The sequence below is a fragment of the Bos mutus genome, chromosome 4 (genome assembly GCF_027580195.1).
Source record: "Bos mutus isolate GX-2022 chromosome 4, NWIPB_WYAK_1.1, whole genome shotgun sequence".
NCBI lineage: Eukaryota > Metazoa > Chordata > Mammalia > Artiodactyla > Bovidae > Bos > Bos mutus.
Genome location: NC_091620.1, coordinates 106,058,037 through 106,083,475, shown reverse-complemented (window position 1 = coordinate 106,083,475; position 25,439 = coordinate 106,058,037). Strand labels below are relative to the sequence as shown.

Below are 25,439 nucleotides of genomic sequence, written 5' to 3'. Positions count from 1 at the left end.
TCAAAAAATGAACAGCTGTTTCCAGAACTGGGACCAGAAACTTATCTTGTATGCATGGTTCTGAACAATCTGCCAACCATGTTGTTCCAATAAAGGTTCAGTGCCCTACAGTTTTTCTGTTACTGTGGGGCCCAGGCATCAGATTATAGTTGAATTCTTGTAGGTGGACATGAAGTAATGTTCCACTTCAATACTGGCCTGATTATTTATGAGAACTATAGGAAATTCCACTTATGAGAAAAGTTAGGAAACATTAGAATGTAGGTATACTAAAAATTCTGTTGCTTGTGAGGTTTTTTTGGATGAAACAGAAGAGTTTAGGGGTACCAAAAAGTCATTCTGATTTTATTGTGGTTTTAATGTTTGATTTATTCAAGTTACATTATCAAAAACATAGTTTTTTAATTTGATTTACAAATCAATACTAAGTGATCTTTGAATATTTAGTTCCTATATACGGACTTAGCTAATTGAACATCTGCAAACATTTTAAATTGCATTTATGAATTTGTTATATTTGATTTCCTTTTTATGTACTATTATCAACTGACAATATTTTCAAGTACTTAAGAAGTTCTTATACATATCTATTATTCTTATACATATTGTAAATTTTAAGTTTTCTTAAATCTTCTATACATAACTCAGTCTTTCCTCTAGTCGAAAGATACTTTCCCATTTAGGAAGCAAACAACTCTCATCTCAGGTAACAGGTTATTCTCTACCAAAGGCATAAAATCTACCAAAGGCATTCACATCTGAATTTTATTCAGATTTTATGTAGATTTTATGTAGTATTTTATAGTATTCTTTCCATGCTATAATCAAGGAAGATGTGGCATCAAATATATAATTTGGGGAGTCACCTAATTAGCATGCTTGTGATTACTCATATCTAGAGATTTTTGACAGAAAAGCTAATTTTGATACCTGTAGGAGACCCTGAGTAAGAACACAGAAGCTTGTTTATTGTCATGTCAGAGACTCTAGAATGTTAAGAAAAGGACATTCGCATAATCCACCTTCCTAGACCCAAGTTCTGCACTTGATTTCATAGTCCTACTCAGAGAAGCCTGCAGTTCCCAGACAGTTTGCCCATTTGATTTGATTTATTCAGTTCAGTATTCAGTTCAGTCGCTCAGTCGTGTCCGACTCTTTGCGACCCCATGAACTGCAGCTCACCAGGCCTCCCTGTCCATCACCAACTCCCGGAGTCCACCCAAACCCATGTCCATTGAGTCGGTGATGCCATCCAGCCATCTCATCCTCTGTTGTCCCCTTCTCCTCCTGCCCCCAATCTTTCCCAGCATCAGGGTCTTTTCAATTGAGCCAGCTCTCCACATCAGGTGGCCAGAGTATTGGAGTTTCAGCTTCAACATCAGTCCCTCCAATGAACACCTGGGACTGGTTGTATCTCCTTGCAGTCCAAGGGACTCTTCAAGAGTCTTCTCCAACACCACAGTTCAAAAGCACCAATTCTTTGGCACTCAGCTTTCTTTATAGTCCAACTCTCACATCCATACATGACGGAAAAACCATAGCCTTGACTAGACAGACCTTTGTTGGCGAAGTAACGTCTCTGCTTTTTAATGTGCTGTCTAGGTTGGTCACAACTTTCCTTCCAAGGAGCAAGCGTCTTTTAATTTCATGGCTGCTGTCACCATCCACAGTGATTTTGGAGCCCAGAAAAATAAAGTCAGCCACTGTTTCCACTGTTTCTCCATCTATTTGCCATGAAGTGATGGGATCAGATGCCATGATCTTAGTTTTCTGAATGTTGAGCTTTAAGCCAACTTTTTCACTCTCCTCTTTCACTTTCATCAAGAGGCTCTTTAGTTCTTCTTCACTTTCTGCCATAAGGGTGGTGTCATCTGCATATCTGAGGTTATTGATATTTCTCCCAGAAATCTTGATTCCAGCTTGTGCTTCCTCCAACCCAGAGTTTCTCATGATGTACTGCAGATTTGATTTAACATTTATTCAAATTTTAGGTAATGCAGATCTTTTCTGTCAAAGTCTAAAGACAGCTGACAATGAAGGAGTCCTAAGATATTGAAATGCCTTGTCTAAATTCTGTAATTGCTTTATATTCTCAGAATCAAGCAACTTGTACAAGTGTTTCAAGTGATATATGGTGGAATTTAGGATAGCTCATACAGTTTTTTTTTGTTGTTGTTTTTCTGACTTATAGCCACTTCTTCTATGGGTAGGCTAGTCTAGTGGCATTTCTAAAGAGTCATTCCTGAGATATGAACTACAGAAATGACCCCTGAAAGTATAGTCTTAAAAGATATGGACAGCAAAATCTGGACCTCTCTCTACTCTGAGAATAGGAGTGTAGATTGACCATAAACTGAAGAAGGCTAAGTTAAATACCAGACTGCACTGGAAAATCACTACATTAAAACAAATAGCCAAATTGTGTTTCAAAGATCATATGGATAGTTTTGAGATTGCATTTGTTGATAAAGAGGTAAATAGTATTCCTCAATATTTTTCAAAGATTAGCAAATAACATATATACAACAATAAATTCAGACCTAATTAAAAATTAGGAAACAGTAATATTTTGATTGATCTAAAAGGGTAAGAAATCAAGTCAGCCTCCTAAAATTTAATGAATACTACCTGGGGTATAAAATTTGTCAGGTTTTGGGTGGTTGTAAAGAAATCAACTATTAATAGAGTGTAGGGTAAGAGTTGCTCATGGGTGGGTTCCTAACCAAAGTGCTATCATGAGGTGAGCTGAAGTTGTATAACTTGACCTCAAATTACCATATCTGATTCAGTACATCTTCCCCTACAGCACTAAAACAGAGAAGTAGCTGGAAGGAAGCTAAGGGGTCTTCTTTAGTCCAAATCATCTGGCAGTAAAATGGCCAAGCAGGCAAACAGTCTCCATGTATGTGATGAAAGACAGCCTTCTCATGTCGGGGCAGGCTGTTGGTCACGGGGACTTTGACTGGGTATCCTGGGCTGATATCAACATCTGAGTCCTAGAACACTAGAGCTATCAGATTAGAATGAAATTAAGATGTTTCTAAAAGAAAATATACTAGATGTGTGCTCTTTCTTCTTTACTAATTTTAATTGCGTTTCATGTATAGATTTTTCTAAAATATCTAACACAAAATTTTTTTTAACATTACAAATAAGACTGAGGTACCTGTTGACCAGCCTCTTCAAATCTAATGTCTTCTTTGAAAGCAACCACCATTATCAGTATGAAGTGTATCTTTTCAGTTCACTTGCTATGCAACTATATGGACATATTTACTGTTAGAAAATGTATTTTATGTTGCTGTTTTTTAAATATTTAAAATGGATATACATGTTGTTTTGCGATTGCTTCAGTCACTTGAGTATCTTGCTAATCTTTTTTTGTATGTCAGTAAATAAAGACATTTATTAAGTGCTTATTATGTGCTCTTCCAAGCATTTATATATGTGTTAATGCATTTAGTCTTTATTATGTTGTTATCATCATGCCTGTTTAGAAGCTGAGGATTCTGAGGGAAAGAGCAATTAGATAAATTGCCCAATTTGGTGACAGCCTCTGCTTTGGATTCAATTCAAGGAAGACTAACCCCAAGTCTCCTCTCATGGTGACTATTTCACACCGTCTCTCTAAAGTACATAAGCCCACCTCTGATACAATATGTACCAACCCAAAGCCCTATGGGCCCATCTTTTGTGAACTTGCAGTGACTTAATGATATGCAGATACTGTTTGAGTTTAAAGATGCCACCAAGTTTCTCATTAAGCTCAGCATTTTGATTGATAATAGCACAAACCAGGCAGGGTGGTGGTATAAGGTGCGAGTGTTTTTGAGCAGAATAATCCACATAAGAACGCAGAGCAGACCCCATTGTTATGCTGCTCCAGTTCCCTCTGCTGATGTCCGGTCCTGGTCCACGGGCAGCATTCCTTTTACGTCAAAAACAACATCAATCTAGTGGAAAACCTGAATGACTCAGACCATTACTGTAGGGAACTGGTTTCTGTATAATATGATCTACAACATCCTAATTTCACAGAACAGTTTTCATAAGAGCTGCTAAAATTGTGATCAAATCCATTAAACTCTTTTAAAGGCTCCAGTGTGAATCAATACTGAAGCTAGCCTTAAAATGCAGGTATTTTGAGGTGAAGTCCCACCCACTCAAAACTGCATTATTGTCAGCTGCTTCAAACCTTTTCTGTATTTTTCTGCTGTGTTTATTGATCCCCTTGTGTCTGCTCTTCTTTTGTACTTCTAGCTGCATTTGAGTCAGAGATAAGCTGTTTCAGAGTCTGAAGGGTCTGAAAGAAAGAAAAGAGAAGAAAGGAGAGGAGGGGAAAGGGAGTTTTCCTCTGATGCTAATGGCCAGGAGAACAAGAAACACTGACGAGAAAGGGCAGAGGAAGAACCCCGGGTCCTGGGCTATGAGAGCAGCGTTGCGCCGTGCTGTTGATTGGCTCTCTGTAGAGGCTGAATGACGGTGAACATGGCCACCTAGACCCTTACACTCTGCTTTTCTTCGTGTGTGCTTAGTCGCTCCGTTGTGTCCAGCTCCTTACACTGAGCAGCACATAACTTGGCAATGTTGAACCAGTTGAACCATCGTCATCCACAAAACTGACAGCTAATTTTTCCATGTAAAGATTTTATTTCTTGGATAAATACACAGTCAAATAAAATCCCCCGTTTTTTTTTTTTTTTTTTTAAATATCCTTCTGGGAATTGGCCAAATAAGCCCTTGATGGGTATTTTTGTTTGGAACATAAAGTAAGACCAAAAAGAGGTTTCAAACAAGGTGGAAGATTGCTTGTGAAGTTTACTTTCAGACTTGAGAGGGGCCTTCTAGGATGAGGCTAGGCTTCTGAGGACTGCGCTCTATCCAGTCTTCCACAGATTAAGGTGTGATACGGTCAGTAGACAAGTCAGTGACCACTCAGCCTTGGTTTTCCTACCTGAAAGAGAAAGCTGGGCTAGAACCCCTGAAGTTCAAATTGTAATATTCTGATTTTCATGTGACGTGATTTTAAAAAGCTAGCTTCTGCTGGCCGTTAGATCACCCGTTAGTTCCCAGCAGCAGGAGTCCGGTACACATTTCCCTTCTCTCTCACACATGCCCTCTAATACTTCTGAGGGGGGATTATCCGTGATGTCTTTAGTAGTTGCTTCCTCTGGACATTTCTTCCAACTTCCTTCTGGCGTAAGAGTTGATGAAGTGAAAGGTCTCAGCTCAATTACGGTTTTCTGGTTCTTTAGAAAAATTTTTTTATTCCTCAGGATGGGAACACAAATTACTGTTATAATACATTGTTGTTGTTCAGTTGCTAAGTTGTATTTGACCTTTGTGACCCCATGGACTGCAGCACCCTGAGCTTCCCTTTCCTTCACCATCTTCTCAGAGATTGTTCAGCTTCAGATCTCTTGAGTCAGTAATGCTATATAACCATCTCATACTGTCACCGCCCTTCTCCTTTTGACTTCAGTCTTTCCCAGCATCAGGGTCTTTTCTAGGGAGTTGACTTTTCACATCAGGTGGCCAAAGTATTGGAGCTTCAGCTTCAGCATCAGTCTTTCCAATGAATATTCAGGACTGATTTCCTTTAGGACTGACTGGTTGGATCTCCTTGCAGTCCAAGGGACTCTCAAGAGTCTTCTCCAGCATCACAATTCAAAGGCATCAAGTCTTCTGCGCTCTATCACTGCTATAAAGAGACCCTGAGATCTTTGTTTTCAGGCCTTCAGAAATCGTCCATTGGATGTGAGTTGTGGTTGGCCACTCGGGTAACGGCTCTACAGCCCTGCTTCTCAGGCTTTAGCTAACTCTGCGTTCAATAGATGTTGTTACATGCGTGCTATCCGGTGGGTTACACCCAGTCAGTGCTAGCTGATGATAAAACAGGCATCTGAGATTGTTATTTTGCAATTGTCCAAAACCAAACCAGGCAAATTACTGAATAGCAATGGAGTAAGGTTCCAGGATAACCTCTGTACTCCCAACCCTGCTAATAGCAGTTTTCATGTCCGCTTACTTTATTTGTTCAGCATCGAGTGATGAGGTAGCTCCTACAGTCCTGGATGTTGTGTACTGTGCTGGGTGCTCCAGAGCTCAGGTTCTGTCATGCAAGGAATCATGCTCACAAAAGAAGAATGAGCTTCTTTCTTAGGTCTTTCTGTCACTGGGTAACCAAAGCTGTTACTAAACCAACAAAAGAAGAAATCGTCTGAGAAATAATTTTTCTATAGTTTTCAACATCTTCCTTTTTTGATACGCTTCCACATATGTGAAAGATTAATAATATTTCATAATAACCTGTTGGAGAAGTGAATTTCCTAGTCACATCATATGTGAATTGACAGCTGAAAACCCTGAACTCTCACTGCATTAAAATCTGATTCTAATAATTTGTTCAACATCAGCTAAGTTGGAGTGCACAGGCTAGTGGCCTAGGAGTCAAGAAACTAGAAAGGTTTGGTAGCTCATCAACTAGCTGTATGGATGAGGACAAGACAGTCAAGTTTTCTGAGCTTCAGGAGAGCAAAATATATGCTTGGCTATATATACTTGGCTACTCTTTCTGTTGGAGCTGTTGTGAGGAACAAATGAGATGGTGTATGGGCAGTGTGTGGGATTATAGAATGTGCAGTCCAAATATGAGATAGACAGATTGTAAGATGTGTGTGTATAGCAGTGTATCTGGATTATTGCATTCCTCTATGTTGTATTTCCATGTTTTATATGTAAACAAGAGCTTGTAAAGTTGATTCTCTCCCAATGATCACAACTCTTAAAGGGCAGTTACGAGTTCAGAATTTGTTAGAAGGAGGAAATTAAAGTAATCAAGGGGATTTTTTTTTTTCCATTGACATGTGAAAAATGAAAGGACTACTGATTAGAAAACATTTAGCTGTCTTTAAATATACCTGAATGGTCTGACTTTTCTGTTATCCACTTTTCTTTCAAATATAGGAAATGAAAAGGAAAACTTCTGTATATAGTGTTATTCAGTGGATGTATCTCTCAGGGAACAATATATTTAATTTTATTTGTTAGAACCATATGCCAAGCACCATGTTCCATAGATAAGAAGGGTACAATCTGAGATGCTTCCTTGTTTTTATAACATAATATATTTAAGCATCAGATCAGATTAGATCAGTCGCTCAGTCATGTCCAACTCTTTGCGACCCCATGAATCACAGCACGCCAGGCCTCCCTGTCCATCACCAATTCCCGGAGTTCACTCAGACTCACGTCCATCGGTCAGTGATGCCATCCAGCCATCTCATCCTCTGTCGTCCCCTTGTCCTCTTGCCCCTAGTCCCTCCCAGCATCAGAGTCTTTTCAATGAGTCAACTCTTCGCATGAGGTGGCCAAAGTACTGGAGTTTCAGCTTTAGCATCATTCCTTCCAAAGAAATCTCAGGGCTGATCTCCTTCAGAATGGACTGGTTGGATCTCCTTGCAGTCCAAGGGACTCTCAAGAGTCTTCTCCAACACCACAGTTCAAAAGCATCAATTCTTCGGCGCTCAGCCTTCTTCACAGTCCAACTCTCACATCCATACATGACCACTGGAAAAACCATAGCCTTGACTAGGCAGACCTTTGTTGGCAAAGTAATGTCTCTGCTTTTGAATATGCTATCTAGGTTGCTCATAATTTTCCTTCCAAGGAGTAAGCGTCTTTTAATTTCATGGCTGCAGTCACCATCTGCAGAGATTTTGGAGCCCAGAAAAATAAAAGTCTGACACTGTTTCCACTGTTTCCCATCTATTTCCCAAGAAGTGATGGGACTGGATGCCATGATCTTCGTTTTCTGAATGTTGAGCTTTAAGCCAACTTTTTCACTCTCCACTTTCACTTTCATCAAGAAGCTTTTTAGTTCCTCTTCACATTCTGCCATAAGGGTGGTGTCATCTGCATATCTGAGGTTATTGATATTTCTCCCAGCACTCTTGATCCCAGCTTCTGTTTCTTCCAGTCCAGCGTTTCTCATGGAGTACTCTGCATATAAGTTATTTAAACAGGGTGACAATATACAGCCTTGACGTACTCCTTTTCCTATTTGGAACCAGTCTGTTGTTTCATGTCCAGTTCTACTGTTGCTTCCTGACCTGCATACAAATTTCTCAAGAGGCAGGTCAGGTGGTCTGGTATTCCCACATCTTTCAGAATTTTCCACAGTTTATTGTGATCCACACAGTCAAAGGCTTTGGCATAGTCAATAAAGCAGAAAGAGATGTTTTTCTGGAACTCTCTTGCTTTTTCTATGATCCAGAGGTTGCTGGCAATTTGATCTCTGGTTCCTCTGCCTTTTCTAAAACCAGCTTGAACATCTGGAAATTCACTGTTCACATATTGCTGAAGCCTGGCTTGGAGAATTTTGAGCATTACTTTACTAGCGTGTGAGATGAGTGCAATTGTGCGGTAGTTTGAGCATTCTTTTGCATTGCCTTTCTTTGGGATTGGAATGAAAACTGACCTTTTCCAGTCCTGTGGCCACTGCTGAGTTTTCCAAATTTGCTGGCATATTGAGTGTAGCACTTTCACAGCATCATCTTTCAGGATTTGGAATAGCTCAACTGGAATTCCATCACCTCCACTAGCTTTGTTCGTAGTGATGCTTTCTAAGGCCCACTTGACTTCACATTCCAGGATGTCTGGCTCTAGGTCAGTGATCACACCATCGTGATTATCTGGGTCGTGAAGATCTTTTTTGTACAGTTCTTCTATGTATTCTTGCCACCTCTTCTTAATATCTTCTGCTTCTGTTAGGTCCATACCATTTCTGTCCTTTATCGAGCCCATCTTTGCATGAAATGTTCCTTTGGTATCTCTGATTTTCTTGAAGAGATCTCTAGTTTTTCCCATTCTGCTGTTTTCCTCTATTTCTTTGCATTGATTGCTGAAGAAGGCTTTCTTATCTCTTCTTGCTATTCTTTGAAACTCTGCATTCAGATGTTTATATCTTTCCTTTTCTCCTTTGCTTTTTGCTTTTCTTCTTTTCACAGCTATTTGTAAGGCCTCCCCAGACAGCCATTTTGCTTTTTTGCATTTCTTTTCCAGGGGGATGGTCTTGATCCCTGTCTCCTGTACAATGTCACGAACCTCATTCCATAGTTCATCAGGCACTCCATCTATCAGATCTAGGCCCTTAAATCTATTTCTCACTTCTACTGTATAATCATAAGGGATTTGATTTAAGTCATACCTGAATGGTCTAGTGGTTTTCCATACTTTCTTCAATTTAAGTCTGAATTTGGCTTAATAATACTGTGAAAAATAATTTTATGGGGCAATGCCACTGGGAAAAATTGTTTTACTTTATTAATATTCATCAGATCAGATCAGATCAGTCGCTCAGTCATGTCCGACTCTTTGCGACCCCATGAATCGCAGCACGCCAGGCCTTCCTGTCCATCACCAACTCCCGGAGTTCACTCAGATTCACGTCCATCGAGTCAGTGATGCCATCCAGCCATCTCATCCTCTGTCATCCCCTTCTCCTCCTGCCCCCAATCCCTCCCAGCATCAGAGTCTTTTCCAATAAGTCAGCTCTTTGCATGAGGTGGCCAGTGTACTGGGAGTTTCAGCTTTAGCATCATTCTTTCCAAAGGAATCCCAGGGCTGATCTCTTTCAGAATGGACTTGTTGGATCTCCTTGCAGTCTAAGGGACTCTCAAGAGTCTTCTCCAACACCACAGTTCAAAAGCATCAATTCTTCGGTGCTCAGCTTTCTTCACAGTCCAACTCTTACATCCATACATGACCACTGGAAAAACCATAGCCTTGACTAGATGGACATTTGTTGCCAAAGTAATGTCTCTGCTTTTGAATATGCTGTCTAGGTTGGTCATAACTCTTCTTCCAAGGAGTAAGCGTCTTTTAATTTCATGGCTGCAGTCACCATCTGTAGTGATTTTGGAGCCCAGAAAAATAAAGTCTGACACTGTTTCCACTGTTTCCCCATCTATTTCCCATGAAGTGGTGGGACCGGATGCCATGATCTTCGTTTTCTGAATGTTGAGCTTTAAGCCAACTTTTTCACTCTCCACTTTCACTTTCATCAAGAAGCTTTTTAGTTCCTCTTCACATTCTGCCATAAGGGTGGTGTCATCTGCATATCTGAGGTTATTGATATTTCTCCCGGCACTCTTGATCCCAGCTTCTGTTTCTTCCAGTCCAGCGTTTCTCATGGAGTACTCTGCATATAAGTTATTTAAACAGGGTGACAATATACAGCCTTGACGTACTCCTTTTCCTATTTGGAACCAGTCTGTTGTTTCATGTCCAGTTCTACTGTTGCTTCCTGACCTGCATACAAATTTCTCAAGAGGCAGGTCAGGTGGTCTGGTATTCCCACATCTTTCAGAATTTTCCACAGTTTATTGTGATCCACACAGTCAAAGGCTTTGGCATAGTCAATAAAGCAGAAAGAGATGTTTTTCTGGAACTCTCTTGCTTTTTCTATGATCCAGAGGTTGCTGGCAATTTGATCTCTGGTTCCTCTGCCTTTTCTAAAACCAGCTTGAACATCTGGAAATTCACTGTTCACATATTGCTGAAGCCTGGCTTGGAGAATTTTGAGCATTACTTTACTAGCGTGTGAGATGAGTGCAATTGTGCGGTAGTTTGAGCATTCTTTTGCATTGCCTTTCTTTGGGATTGGAATGAAAACTGACCTTTTCCAGTCCTGTGGCCACTGCTGAGTTTTCCAAATTTGCTGGCATATTGAGTGTAGCACTTTCACAGCATCATCTTTCAGGATTTGGAATAGCTCAACTGGAATTCCATCACCTCCACTAGCTTTGTTCGTAGTGATGCTTTCTAAGGCCCACTTGACTTCACATTCCAGGATGTCTGGCTCTAGGTCAGTGATCACACCATCGTGATTATCTGGGTCGTGAAGATCTTTTTTGTACAGTTCTTCTATGTATTCTTGCCACCTCTTCTTAATATCTTCTGCTTCTGTTAGGTCCATACCATTTCTGTCCTTTATCGAGCCCATCTTTGCATGAAATGTTCCCTTGATATCTCTGATTTTCTTGAAGAGATCTCTAGTTTTTCCCATTCTGCTGTTTTCCTCTATTTCTTTGCATTGATTGCTGAAGAAGGCTTTCTTATCTCTTCTTGCTATTCTTTGAAACTCTGCATTCAGATGTTTATATCTTTCCTTTTCTCCTTTGCTTTTTGCTTTTCTTCTTTTCACAGCTATTTGTAAGGCCTCCCCAGACAGCCATTTTGCTTTTTTGCATTTCTTTTCCAGGGGGATGGTCTTGATCCCTGTCTCCTGTACAATGTCACGAACCTCATTCCATAGTTCATCAGGCACTCTATCTATCAGATCTAGGCCCTTAAATCTATTTCTCACTTCTACTGTATAATCATAAGGGATTTGATTTAAGTCATACCTGAATGGTCTAGTGGTTTTCCATACTTTCTTCAATTTAAGTCTGAATTTGGCTTAATAATACTGTGAAAAATAATTTTATGGGGCAATGCCACTGGGAAAAATTGTTTTACTTTATTAATATTCATCAGATCAGATCAGATCAGTCGCTCAGTCATGTCCGACTCTTTGCGACCCCATGAATCGCAGCACGCCAGGCCTTCCTGTCCATCACCAACTCCCGGAGTTCACTCAGATTCACGTCCATCGAGTCAGTGATGCCATCCAGCCATCTCATCCTCTGTCATCCCCTTCTCCTCCTGCCCCCAATCCCTCCCAGCATCAGAGTCTTTTCCAATAAGTCAGCTCTTTGCATGAGGTGGCCAGTGTACTGGAGTTTCAGCTTTAGCATCATTCTTTCCAAAGGAATCCCAGGGCTGATCTCTTTCAGAATGGACTTGTTGGATCTCCTTGCAGTCTAAGGGACTCTCAAGAGTCTTCTCCAACACCACAGTTCAAAAGCATCAATTCTTCGGTGCTCAGCTTTCTTCACAGTCCAACTCTTACATCCATACATGACCACTGGAAAAACCATAGCCTTGACTAGATGGACATTTGTTGCCAAAGTAATGTCTCTGCTTTTGAATATGCTATCTAGGTTGGTCATAACTCTTCTTCCAAGGAGTAAGCGTCTTTTAATTTCATGGCTGCAGTCACCATCTGTAGTGATTTTGGAGCCCAGAAAAATAAAGTCTGACACTGTTTCCACTGTTTCCCCATCTATTTCCCATGAAGTGGTGGGACCGGATGCCATGATCTTCGTTTTCTGAATGTTGAGCTTTAAGCCAACTTTAATATTTTCTGCAACTCAGTTATTTGCTTTATTTTTAATAATTTAAGTCCAAGAGCCACTTGATGATTAATTTCTTCAATATTATTACAATTTAATGACTGGCACTCTGAAAAGATAAAATAGGATTAATGATGAAACTTCATTATTTCTAAGAAGTGGCTACATGTACAAATGTAAGGAGTAGTACCATTGCAAATAGATTCAACCGGAGAACACTTTTTCTCAGCCAGTGAGGAACATACCTAAGTATGTTCATGGGTATCCTTCCCTCTTCCCTTGGAGATGGTAACTTTTGAGTCCTGACTTAGCCTCTGGGCAGCAAGATTAAGAGTAGGGAGAGGCGGACTAAAGAGAACCACATCAGATTCTCCCTCTAGCCTTTACCGAGCCATTTGGTGTGACTCTTTTTTTTTTAAATTTTAAGTTGTTTTATTTAAAGACTTGAACATGTTCCTTTGAAGAATCAGTGTCTTTTATGGTGAGGAGAGTAGATATCCAAGAAAAAGAAATGAGACAGAGATGCATGCAAATAACTTGGAATGTAAACTTAGAAGTTAATAAAAGGAAATTTGGAGAGGATATATTTATTTTTAACTTTTTAGCTCTTATACTGTATTTTTTATCTTCTGGTTTTATTGAGATATAATTGATATTCAGCACTGTATAAGTTTAAGGTGTGCAGCGTAATAATTTTATTTACATCATGAAATGATTACCACATTAAGTTTAGTGAGCATCCATCACCTCTTATAGATACAAAGTAAAAGAAAAAGAGAAAAATTATTTTTTCCTTGTGATGAGAACTCCTAGGATTTACTCTCTTAAACGTCATATATAACACACAATGATGTTAATTATATTTATCGTGTACATTATATTCCTGGTACTTATTTATCTTATCACTGAAGTTTGTACCTTTGACTACCTTCATCTAACTTCCCCTTCGCCCAACTCCCACCTTTGATAAAGACAAATCTGATCTTGTTTTATGCATTTCTTGGGTGGGTTGGTTGGTTGGTGTTGAAGTATGACTGACCTGCAATACCGTGTCATTTCCTGCGCACAGCATAGTGATTCAATATTTGTATACATTACAAAATGACCATCACAATAAGCCTATTTACCGTCTGTTACTATACAAAGATATCACATTGCTGTCCACTGTGTTCCCCACTCTGTACGTTTTATTCCCGTGATTCATTTGTTAACTGGAAGCTTGTACGTCTTATCTCCCTCACCTGTTTCATTCATTGCACATCTCTGACCACCACCCCTGCTTGTTTTCTGTGTCTAAAACTCCATTTCTACTTTGTTATGTTTGTTTGTTTTATGTTTTAGGTTCCACATGTAGGTGAACACATACAGTAATTGTCTTTCTCTGTCTGACTTACTTCACTTAGCAAAATACCCTTTAGGTCTATCCCTGTTGTTGCAAATAGCAAGCTTTCATTGTTTTTTATGGCTGAGTAATAATATGTATGGAACTAATATAATAAAAATAATAATAAGTATGGACCTAACAGAAGCAGAAGATATTAAGAAGAGGTGGCAAGAAGACACAGAAGAACTGTACAAAAAAGCTCTTCATGACAGATTATCTCTTCAAAGCAGATAATCACGATGGTGTGGTCACTCATCTAGAGCCAGACATCTTGGAATGCAAAGTCAGGTGGGCCTTAGGAAGCATTGCTATGAACTAAGCTAGTGGAGGTGATGGAATTCCAGTTGAGCTATTTCAAATCCTAAAAGATGATGCTGTGAAAGTGCTGCACTCAATATGCCAGCAAATTTGGAAAACTCAACTGTGGCCACAAGACTGGAAAAGATCAGCTTTCATTCCAATCCCAAAGAAAGGCAATGCCAAAGAATGTTCAAACTACCCCATAATCGCACTCATCTTACACACTAGCAAAGTGTAATGCTCAAAATTCTCTAAGCTCCAATAGTACATGACCATGAACTTCCAGATATTCGAGCTGGCTTTAGAAAAGGCAGAGGAACCAGAGATCAAATTGCCAACATCTGTTGAATCATGGAAAAAGCAACAGAATTCCAGAAAAACATCTACTTCTACTTTATTGACTATGCCAAAGCCTTTGACTGTGTGGATCACAGCAAAATGTGGAAAATTCCTCAAGAGATGGGAATACCAGACCACCTGACCTGCCTCCTGAGAAATCTGTATGCAGGTCAAGAAACAACAGTTAGAATGGGGCATGGAACAAGAGACTGGTTCCAAATTGCGAAAGGAGTACGACAAAGCTGTATATTGTCACCCTGCTTATTTAATTTATATGTGGAGTACATCATGAGAAACGCTGGGCTGGAAGAAGCACAAGCTGGAATCAAGATTGCTGGGATATGACGAGAAATATCAATAACCTCAGATATGCAGATGGCATCACCTTTATGGCAGAAAGCAAAGAGGAACTAAAAAGCCTCTTGATGTAAGTGAAAGAGGAGAGTGAAAAAGTTGGCTTAAAACTCAACATTCAAAAAGCAAAGATCATGGCACACAGTCTCATCACTTCACGGCAAATAGATGGGGAAACAATGGAAACAGTGACACTTTATTTTCTTGGGCTCCAAAATCACTGCAGATGGTGACTACAGGTATGAAATTAAAAGACGCTTGCTCCTTGGAAGAAAAGCTATGACCAACCTAGACAGCATATTAAAAAGCAGAGACATTACTTTGCTGACAAAGGCCCATCTAGTCAAAGCTATGGTTTTTCCAGTAGTCATGTATGGATATGAGAGTTGAACCATAAAGAAAGCTGAGTGCTGAAGAATTGATGCTTTTGAACTATGGTGTTGGAGGAGACTCAAGTCCCTTGAATTGCAAAGAGATCAAAATAGTCAATCCTAAAGGAAATCTGTCCCGAATATTTATTGGAAGGACTAATGCTTAAGCTGAAGCTCCAATCTCTTGGCCATCTAATGTGAAGAACTGACTCCTTAGAAAAGACCCTGATGCTGGGAAGGATTGAAGACAGGAGGAGAAGGGGACGACAGAGGATGAGATGGTTGGATGGCATCACCGACTTGATGGACATGAGTTTGAGCAAGCTTTGAGAGTTGGTGATGGACAGGGAAGCCTGGCATGCTGCACTCCATGGGTGGCAAAAAGTCAGTTTTTTGTTTTTTTTTTTGCTTAGTTGGGCACGACTGAGCAACTGAACTGAAATGAATATTCGTGTGTGTGTATACACATCTTCTTTATCTATCTATCAATGGGCAGTTTATTCTACTTCATCCATAAAACTAGTAAATTAAGTACTTGTGGTGGTTTAATTGCTTTTTGATTTTGTTTTGCTTGGATAGCCTACTTTGTTTTATTTCCCCGGTTATCTTAAATGTGCTATTGAGATAAGTTCTTTGCTGGGCTTTCTAAAGAGTTGAAAGAACAAGCTAAATTTTCAGAAACTCTGTTTTGAGTGGAAAAAAAATATAAATATTAAGACCAAAGTGGTATAGTCCTTACAGTTACAGTTTTGGTAACTTTTGCTATAGAAAGTTTATGCTGATGGCCACCTTTTGTTATCTGCTCTTGACCTGGCACCTGACTTTTGTAGGTTTTTGTCTTAATTTCTAAGAGCTCTCAACTTTGATACACCTTCTTCTCACATCTCTGTTCATCCAACACTTCAGCATATATTCATGTAAACAAATAAATACTAACGAGTGCTTTGTATAGTTACAGGGAGGTTTTATGATCTGTGAATGCTAGATTTTTGTTGTTGACTGTGGTCATGTTTAGTGTTGGTTTCTTTCTGTCGGCTTTGTACATTTCTCCCAAATCTCATCTCTGTTACCTTTGTTACCAGACAGACCACCATGATTCTCACCTGTTTCCTGCCTGGTGTTACTGATAACTTTCATATTTTGTTTTCAGTGTCCATAGTCTCTGTCAGTCCTCTCCAAAGGTTTCACAGATTATTTTGCAATATTTTATTTTTAGACTTTAATGAAGCAGTCCCAGAGACAGAGCGCCTGGATTCAAAAGTACTGAAAACTCGGGCCCAGCTCTCCTTGAAGAACAGACGCCAGAGACCGTCTAGGACAAGACTCTATGACAGTGTCAGCTCAACTGATGGGGAGGACAGTCTGGAGCGAAAGGTGAGCACCCCTGACTGCTGTCTGACTTGCGGCTTTGGGCTGTATCCTTGTTCCTACAGCTTATTGAAAATAATGATTTTCCTGCAGCCAGATTCTGTATTCTAGTTGAAAATAGCTGGAATAGTTCACTTCTATGTCTCCTAAATTCTTATTCACCTCTATATATCGTTATAATTCAAATTCTTTCTGTACTCACTCAAAGAACTAACAACCAAGAGAATATCCATATCTTCATATTTCCTGATGGTGTTTTTGATATTCAGCTGTTGATTTTTCCTCGTGGTAAATAATTAGTGCACAAGTCATTGTTTTTATTATGTCTTAGGTGTCTGTGTTAGCTACAGTGGTAATATGGTACATTGTTGTGAACTATGCAGTCTCATCTGTAAACCGTCAAAAATTGGTTTTCATAGGGATTTACTAAAAACAAGGTTGGTCTGATTTCAAAGTAAGTACCAAATGGACTGATGATCAGTGGCATAACCTCCTTTATAATCTCTTATACCAACAGCCTTCAAACAGTTTCTGTAACCACATGCACATTACCAAATCACTTCTGCCCAAGGGTTTGAGAGCTTCTCCAGAATCAGATTCTGGTGCTTCATCCCTCAGTCCAGTGGCTGGCAGTGTGCCCCTCTCGTCTGACCACATAGCTGAATTTCAAGAAGGACCACTGTACTCGGAAGGGAGCCTTCCTCCTCTGTTGGGGAAGACACTTCACTCTCCTCTCCTTCAAAATCTGATCATGATATGGAAGAATTGCCTTGCCACAATCAAGCCACCACCACGAAAATACTACAAGAAAAAGGTACTGTTAATTTTGTTTTTTTTAGCTTTTGTTTTGTCTGACTTCACTAACACCTCAATTTGTGACACACAAAAACAGGGCCTGTGTGTTTTGCATAGCTAATAATCGATACTGCTTTCCATTTACATTATGGGACAAGAGAACTCCCTTACTTTTTATCTCTTCCTGTCTGATCAGTATTTCACATCCTTAGCAAGTTTCTTGTTGAAGGAGGCCTAGAGATTTTAGATAATAGCATCCCATAAAGTTTCAATAAACACTAACATACTCACATAGAAAAAGAATATATATATATATGGAGGTGAAAACAGTGTAGGCCTTAATCCATTAACTGGTTTTTATTTAGAAGAAATTCTCACAGTCATTTATATGGCACAGAACGTGATAGAAAATCTATAATAAAGATAATACAGCAAGATTAGTCCATAAATTTTAAAATATGCTCCTAGAATTAACACGAGAATTTCATAGCAGTGTCAGTAGACTATTGTCCTTTGAGTGGTATGTTTTAATTAATAGAAGTAATAAATTCTTGCTTAAACAAGTTAAATGATACAAAGATGCACAAAAAATAGGCTCATTTTCATTTATTTTATGTAACTAGAGTCTTAAAAACTAGTTAAGATCACATGGAAGAAGAAACTCTTACACATGTAGAGTCATTTTAAATATGATGGGTAAAAAATCCAGCTGTAATGCAGGAGATGCATGTTCAATCCCTGGGTCAGGAAGATCCCCTGGAAGTGAGAATGGCAACCCATTCCAGTATTCTTGCCTGGAGAATTCCATGGACAGAGGAGCTTAGTGGTCTATAATCCATAATTTTGAAAAGAGTCATACACAACTGAAGCGACTTAGCACAGACATCTCTACCAAATCAAAGGCTGTAATCTTTCCATGAATACATCTTGAATATAGAAATTCAATTGATTGTGGGGACTCACTTTGTTTTGTAACTTTTAGTAAGCATCATAGCTTTACCCCTGGTATTTTCCCTGTTCTTATTCCCTGAGCCTATTGATTTTCTGGAATTATCTTCCACAGGTTTGGTCCTAAGCACAAGACTTCTAGAAGAAGTTTTGTGGTAAAAATTAAGTACTTAGGGCGTATAAGATCCTTGTGGAGGCAAGAGAAAGTATGTCAAACCTGCTAATTTATTAAGTTGGTGAAGGACTTGTCCTGTGATTTTGGCTTACTTTCAATAGAATGAAGGCTTCAGAAACTCTTATTAATTAACCTAAATGTTAGATCGTAATAGCACTTTTATAGAAATATACTTGTAACAAGGCCTCCCTCATCTCCTCAGAAAAAAAGTGTGTATAGACCTTACTTTGTAAGAAGGCAAAAGAGCAGAGGGACCTATTTTGGAGGAAGAGGTTAATACCTTGTATTCCACTGTTTGAGTTTTCAGGTATAACTTAGCTATCTGAAAGAAGTACATTGTAGTCAGAAAATGGGTCACTCACATGAAATCTGACTCAAATATTTTTTTTAAAGTGGCTACATCTTGTCTAGATTATTTTCTCTTTTCATTCTAAAAAGCAGGTGTTTCATCTCAAATTTGGGAAAGTATTACATGGGTATGATCTGTGTGCTTCACAGACCATTAGCAGGAATATTCAGCAGAATGTGGTTAGCAGTAATTAGCATGAAAATGTGAGAATTCCTTCTTTTCTCCAAAGACCTCCTTTGCTTTCCACTGCCTCTTCTTTGGGATTAAATTCATAGCTGCTGTAAGCAGGACCAAGAAAAAGGGGTGGTAGTTTCTTCTCCAGAGATTACATACTTGAACTTTCTCAATTTTTATATTCCTGGGTTGATGATGCTTCTGAGTAACTAGAAAGGAGCAATTAATTAGCTTTTCTAAAGTATTAACTTTGTAAGTAGTGAGTTACTAGTATGATAATGGTTATTAGGTATTAGCTATGACTCACATTCTTTCCTTCCCTGGATGAAGGTTTCCAGTCTTGAAGAACTCCCTTGTCTTCTGTGTTCACTAATATTAATCTATTCATCCATGTATTTATTCAACAAATAGTTGAACACCTGCTCTGTGTCCAGCATTGTGCCAATGGCCAAATATACAATGATGATATTCCATTCTTTCCCGCAGGGAGTTTGTAGACTAGAGTCCGTCTCTCTTTCTCTTGCTGTCTCTGTGTCTCCCTCGGACAGGTGACAAAGCCTGTCTCTCTGACGCCCCACAAGCATCACCATCAATAACCTCATACTTGATTGCCTTCCACTTTCATGTTCTGATGCACTTCGAAAGATAGCGAAGAAACCTGTCAGTCAAGACTCTTTGCAGTCTGTAAAATCCTTGAGTTCTTTGCCATATGAGACAAATCCACTATTCAGACCAGGACTCAACAGAGGTTAAGTGTGATTAGCTTGATTTACCCGTGTGTATGTGTTTATGTGTGTGTGGTTCTTACAGCTCATTGGCATCTCAATAAAGGAACTAGGTTATTACTCACAAGTACAAACTGGACTTCATGCTTAAGTTCATACCTAACGTGCCCCTCCAGTAAATTCTGGACTTCCTTCAAAGCTCATCTTAAATTTCACCTCCTTTAGTGGAGCCTTTGTACCCTGTCCCCTTTCCCAAGTAGACTTATTATTCTCTTTGATCCCCACAGAAATTTTCACACTGTTACTTCTGCTTCTGTCACTTTGTGTATAATAAGTCTAATCTAGTTTTCAAGTGTGAGATAGGGTTTTCTCATTCATCGTATTCATCTTTGCATTCATGGTCCCTAGTAAGAAGTATGCAATGTAGTTTATATCCATAAGTTTCTTGGATGAATTAATAAGTATGTCTCTCTAGATAATCAGTACAGATCTTCTGGAACAGAGGTCATCAAACCAAATCCAGCCTCCATCTGTTTTTATAAATAAAGTTTTTTTGGAACACAACCACACTCATACAGTTCCATACTGTTTTCATACTACAGTAGAAGAGTGAGTAGCTGTGACAGAGTCAGTGGCCCACAACCTAAAATATTTATACTTGGCCTTTTACGGAGAAAGCTTGCTGACTGCTAGTCTAGACATATGTTTCCTTCCACTCAACATTGTTGGATAAACTCTGAAATTGTCTTACTCATTAGTTGCCATTTTTCTAGAATTTTTAAAGTAATATACCATTACTTTTAACCCAATTAAGACGGTAGGTGTTGCGAGAGGGCATCAGAGGGCAGACACACTGAACCATAATCACAGAACTCAGGTCAACCTGATCACATGGACCACAGCCTTGTCTAACTCAGTGAAACTAAGCCATGCTGTGTGGGGTCACCCAAGACGGGCAGGTCAGGTGGAGACAGGTCTGACAGACTGTGATTCACTGGAGAAGGGAATGGCAAACCACTTCAGTATTCTTGCCTTGAGAACCCCATGAACAGTATGAAAAGGCAAAATGATAGGATACTGAGAGAGGAACTCCCCAGGTCAGTAGGTGCCCAATAAGCTACTGGAGATCAGTGGACAAATAACTCCAGAAAGAATGAAGGGATGGAGCCAAAGCAAAAACAACACCCAGCTGTGGATGTGACTGGTGACAGAAGCAAGGTCCAATGCTGTAAAGCGCAATATCGCATAGGAACCTGGAATGTCAGGTCATGAATCAAGGCAAATTGGCAGTGGTCAAACAGGAGATGGCAAGAGTGAATGTCGACATTCTAGGAATCAGCGAACTGAAATGGAGTGAAATGGGTGAATTTAACTCAGATGACCATTATATCTACTACTGCGGGCAGGAATCCCTTAGAAGAAATGGAGTAGCCATCATGGTCAACAAAAGAGTCTGAAATGCAGTAGTTGGATGCAATCTCAAAAACGACAGAATGATCTCTGTTCGTTTCCAAGGCAAACCATTCAATATCACAGTAATCCAAGTCTATGCCCCAACCAGTAACGCTGAAGAAGCTGAATTTGAACGGTTCTATGAAGACCTACAAGACCTTCTAGAACTAACACCCAAAAAAGATGTCCTTTTCATTATAGGGGACTGGAATGCAAAAGTAGGAAGTCAAGAAACACCTGGAGTAACAGGCAAATTTGGCCTTGGAATACGGAATGAAGAAGGGCTAATAGAGTTTTGCCAAGAGAACGCACTGGTCATAGCAAACACCCTCTTCCAACAACACAAGAGAAGACCCTACACATGGACATCACCAGATGGTCAACACCAAAATCAGATTGATTATATTCTTTGGTTCAAAGGTGGAGAAGCTCTATACAGTCAGCAAAGACAAGACCAGGAGCTGACTGTGGCTCATATCATGTACTCCTTATTGCCAATTCAGACTTAAATAGAACAAAGTACGGAAAACCACTGGACCATTCAGGTATGACCTAAATCATATCCCTTAGGATTATACAGTGGAAGTGAGAAGTAGATTTAAGGGACTAGATCTGATAGACAGAGTGCCTGATGAACTATGGATGGAGGTTCGTGACACTGTACAGGAGACAGGGATCAAGACCATCCCCATGGAAAAGAAATGCAGAAAAGCAAAATGGCTGTTCGAGGAGGCCTTACAAGTAGCTGTGAAAAGAAGAGAAGTGAAAAGCAAAGGAGAAAAAGAAAGATATAAGCATCTGAATGCAGAGTTCCAAAGAATAGCAAGGAGAGATAAGGAAACCTTCCTCAGTGATCAATGCAAAGAAATAGAGGAAACCAACAGAATGGGACAGACTACAGATCTCATCAAGGCAATTAGATACCAAGGGAACATTTCATGCAAAGATGGGCTTGATAAAAGACAGAAATGGTATGTACCTAAGAGAAGCAGAAGATATTAAGAAGAGGTGGCAAGAATACACAGAAGAACTGTACAAAAAAGAGCTCCATGACCAAAATAATCACGATGATGTGATCACTCACCTAGAGCCAGACATCCTGGAATGTGAAGTCAAGTGGGCCTTAGAAAGCATCACTATGAACAAAGGTAGTGGAGGTGATGGAATTCCAGTTGAGCCGTTTCAAATCCTGAAATGATGCTGTGAAAGTGCTACACTCAATATGCCAGCAAATTTGGAAAACTCAGCAGTGGCCACAGGACTGGAAAAGGTCAGTTTTCATTCCAATCCCAAAGAAAGGCAATGCGAAAGAATGCTCAAACTACCACACAATTGCACTCATCTCACACACTAGTAAAGTAATGCTCAAAATTCTCCAAGCCAGGCTTCAGCAATACATGAACGATGAACTTCCAGATGTTCAAGCTGGTTTTAGAAAAGGCAGAGGAATCAGAAATTAAATTGCCAACATCCTCTGGATCATGGAAAAAGCAAGAGAGTTCCAGAAAAACATCTCTTTCTGCTTTCTTGACTATGCCAAAGCCTTTGACTGTGTGGATCACAATAAACTGTGGAAAATTCTGAAAGAGATGGGAATACCAGACCACCTGACCTGCCTCTTGAGAAACCTATATGCAGGTCAGGAAGCAACAGTTAGAACAGGACATGGAACAACAGACTGGTTCCATATAGGAAAAGGAGTACATCAAGGCTGTATATGGAGAAGGCAATGCCAACCCACTCCAGTACTCTTGCCTGGAGAATCCCAGGGACAACAGAGACTGGTAGGCTGCCATCTATGGAGTCGCACAGAGTCAGACACGACTGAAGTGACTTAGCAGCAGCAGCAGCAGCAAAGGCTGTATATTGTCACCCTGCTTATTTAACTTATATGCAGAGTACATCATGAGAAACACTGGGATGGAAGAAGCACAAGCTGGAATCAAGATTTTCGGGAGAAATATCAATAACCTCAGATATGCAGATGACACCACCCTTATGGCAGAAGTGAAGAAGAACTAAAAAGCGTCTTGATGAAAGTGAAAGAGGAGAGTGAAAAAGTGGCTTAAAGCTCAACATTCAGAAAACCAAGATCATGGCATCTGGTCCCATCACTTCATGGGAAATAGATGGGGAAACAGTGGAAACAGTGTCATACTTTATTTTGGGTTCCAAAATCACTGCAGATGGTGATTGCAGCCATGAAATTAAAAGACGCTTTCTCCTTGGAAGGAAAGTTATGACCAACATAGATAGCATATTGAAAAGCAGAGACATTACTTTGCCAACAAAGGTCCGTCTAGTCAAGGCTATGGTTTTTCCAGTGGTCATGTATGGATGTGAGAGTTGGACTGTGAAGAAAGCTGAGCACCGAAGAATTGATGCTTTTGAACTGTGGTGTTGGAGAAGTGTCTTGAGCGTCCCTTGGACTGCAAGGAGATCCAGCTAGTCCCTTCTAAAGGAGATCAGTCCTGGGTGTTCATTGGAAGGACTGATGCTAAAGCTGAAACTCCAGTACTTTGGCCACCTCATGCGAAGTGTTGACTCACTGGAAAAGACTCTGATGCTGGGAGGCTGGGGGCAGGAGGAGAAGGGGATGACAGAGGGTGAGATGGCTGGATGGCATCACCTACTCGATGGACATGAGTTTGAGTGAACTCTGGGAGTTGGTGATGGACAGGGAGGCCTGGCGTGCTGAGATTCATGGTGTCGCAATGAGTCAGACGCGACTGAGCAACTGAACTGAACTGAACCGTTACTTTTGGTCTACCAAGGTACCAGAGAGGTAATGATTAAGTTAATAGCTGTGGTTGATTGCAATCCTTAGTCTGAATCTCTGCTATTATTGAACATGTAATTGAAGTAGGGCATTTTCTAAATTGTAGCAATACCGCATTCGCAAGTCACCATTTTGTTAAATTGTGGGACCTCAGTGGAAACTAGGACAGAAAGACTCGCATTACAACTGGATATATGATAAATGTCTAACTCCATTTAGGGAAAAGAAAGAATGATATGAGAGCCACTGAAAGTAAGCTGACCAGGGGAAGAGAGTGAGGAGGTTGCAAGTGATCACAGGGCTTCTGGCCTCAGAAAGCATGGTCCCTGTCATTAATAGAAATAAGGAAATCAGAAACTTTATGGGGGAAAGACGATTAACTCACTTCTAGTAGAAGAGGACTTAAGCTCAAGAGAGAAGTCAGGGCTGGGAGGTAGACTTGGGAGTCCTTGATGCTGGGAAAGATCGAGGGCAGGAAAAGAGGGTTACAGAGGATGAGATTGTTAGATGGCATCATCGACTCAATGGACATGAGTTTGAGCAAACTGTGGGAGATGGTGAAAGACAGAGAAGCCTAGTCTGCTGCAGTCCATGGGGTCACAAAGAGTTGAACACAACTGAGCGGCTGAGCAACAACATAATAAAAGAAGAAGAGGTAGTCAGGCGTCTTGTTGCAGTGAGAATAAGAAGAATACAGCCCCAACAATGGTTTAGTATTTAGCTCAGGAGATCAGTTATTACCTTTGAAAATGAAGACCCGCTTGCCAAAGCTTAAAGCTATGGCATCCAGTGTGAAGACTTGGACCTCTGATTGCTCATGAAGGTGATAATGGAGAGATTTCAAAAAGCCTAGTGGAAAGTTCAGATACAGCTAAATAAGCAAACAGACAAAACTGTCAAAATTCTTTTTCTTTTCCTGAAGTCATACCAATCCAGTGTTGGTTTCTATATGGACTAGAAGTTCTAATGTACATTAAAGATGGGTTTGATTGATTTAAACTGGAGAAGTGCTTTATTACTTAATCTTGCCTCTTCGGCCTTTTGAAAGCATTCATTTAAGTGTGCCTTGGAACACACTTTGGCCAATGTATGAGATAATGATGTAAGGTTGCCTGGCAGCAGGCTCTGTGATGGGCAGAATCAGGCTTTTAATCCCAAGATGTCCAAATAATTGCCACGCTAATAGGTTATAGAGTGTTGCCATGTACATTGTCTCATCTGGTCCTCACACCACTCATTGAAACATCTCCCAGCCACCTTTGTTTCCAAAAATAATCAATCAGTCTCCTTGTAACTTCACACAGTCCTAGCCATAAGAATTACTCTAGAATTGATTTGGAAGAATATAGTATTTTCTTTTCTTTGACTTCTGTTAGGAAAACTACAGTCCTGCTTTTTTAATGTCCATTTGCAAAATCACTGTACAACAAGTTTGTGCTATGTCTGTAGATTATATTTAGATGAATATGTCACATCTGTGGCTGTTTAATTCAGTTACCCAAAGAGTAATGATGCAAATAGTCATAATAAATATTTGAGGCTAGAAGTGGATTTTGATGTGGACATATTTCTGACTTTTCTATTTCATTATGTACGTTTCAAAATTATTGATTATTGTAATCAGAGTATCATTAAAACTATGAAAAGCTCATTGCTAAAAATCCTTAGAATGTTTTTCAATATCCTGTGC

General features: G+C 39.8%; 1 protein-coding gene and 1 pseudogene across 1 annotated transcript in view; one reads left to right on the top strand and one right to left on the bottom strand.

Moving 5' to 3' along the window:
- Positions 1 to 25,439, top strand: part of PPP1R9A (protein phosphatase 1 regulatory subunit 9A) — a 350,686-nt gene that overhangs the window by 298,100 nt on the left and 27,147 nt on the right. Inside the window, 3 exon segments of the mRNA XM_070369831.1 lie at positions 16,201 to 16,358; positions 16,870 to 17,041; positions 17,044 to 17,166. Coding sequence (XP_070225932.1) covers positions 16,201 to 16,358; positions 16,870 to 17,041; positions 17,044 to 17,166 — 453 coding nt within the window.
- LOC138987686 (small nucleolar RNA U3) lies at positions 2,191 to 2,285 on the bottom strand (annotated as a pseudogene).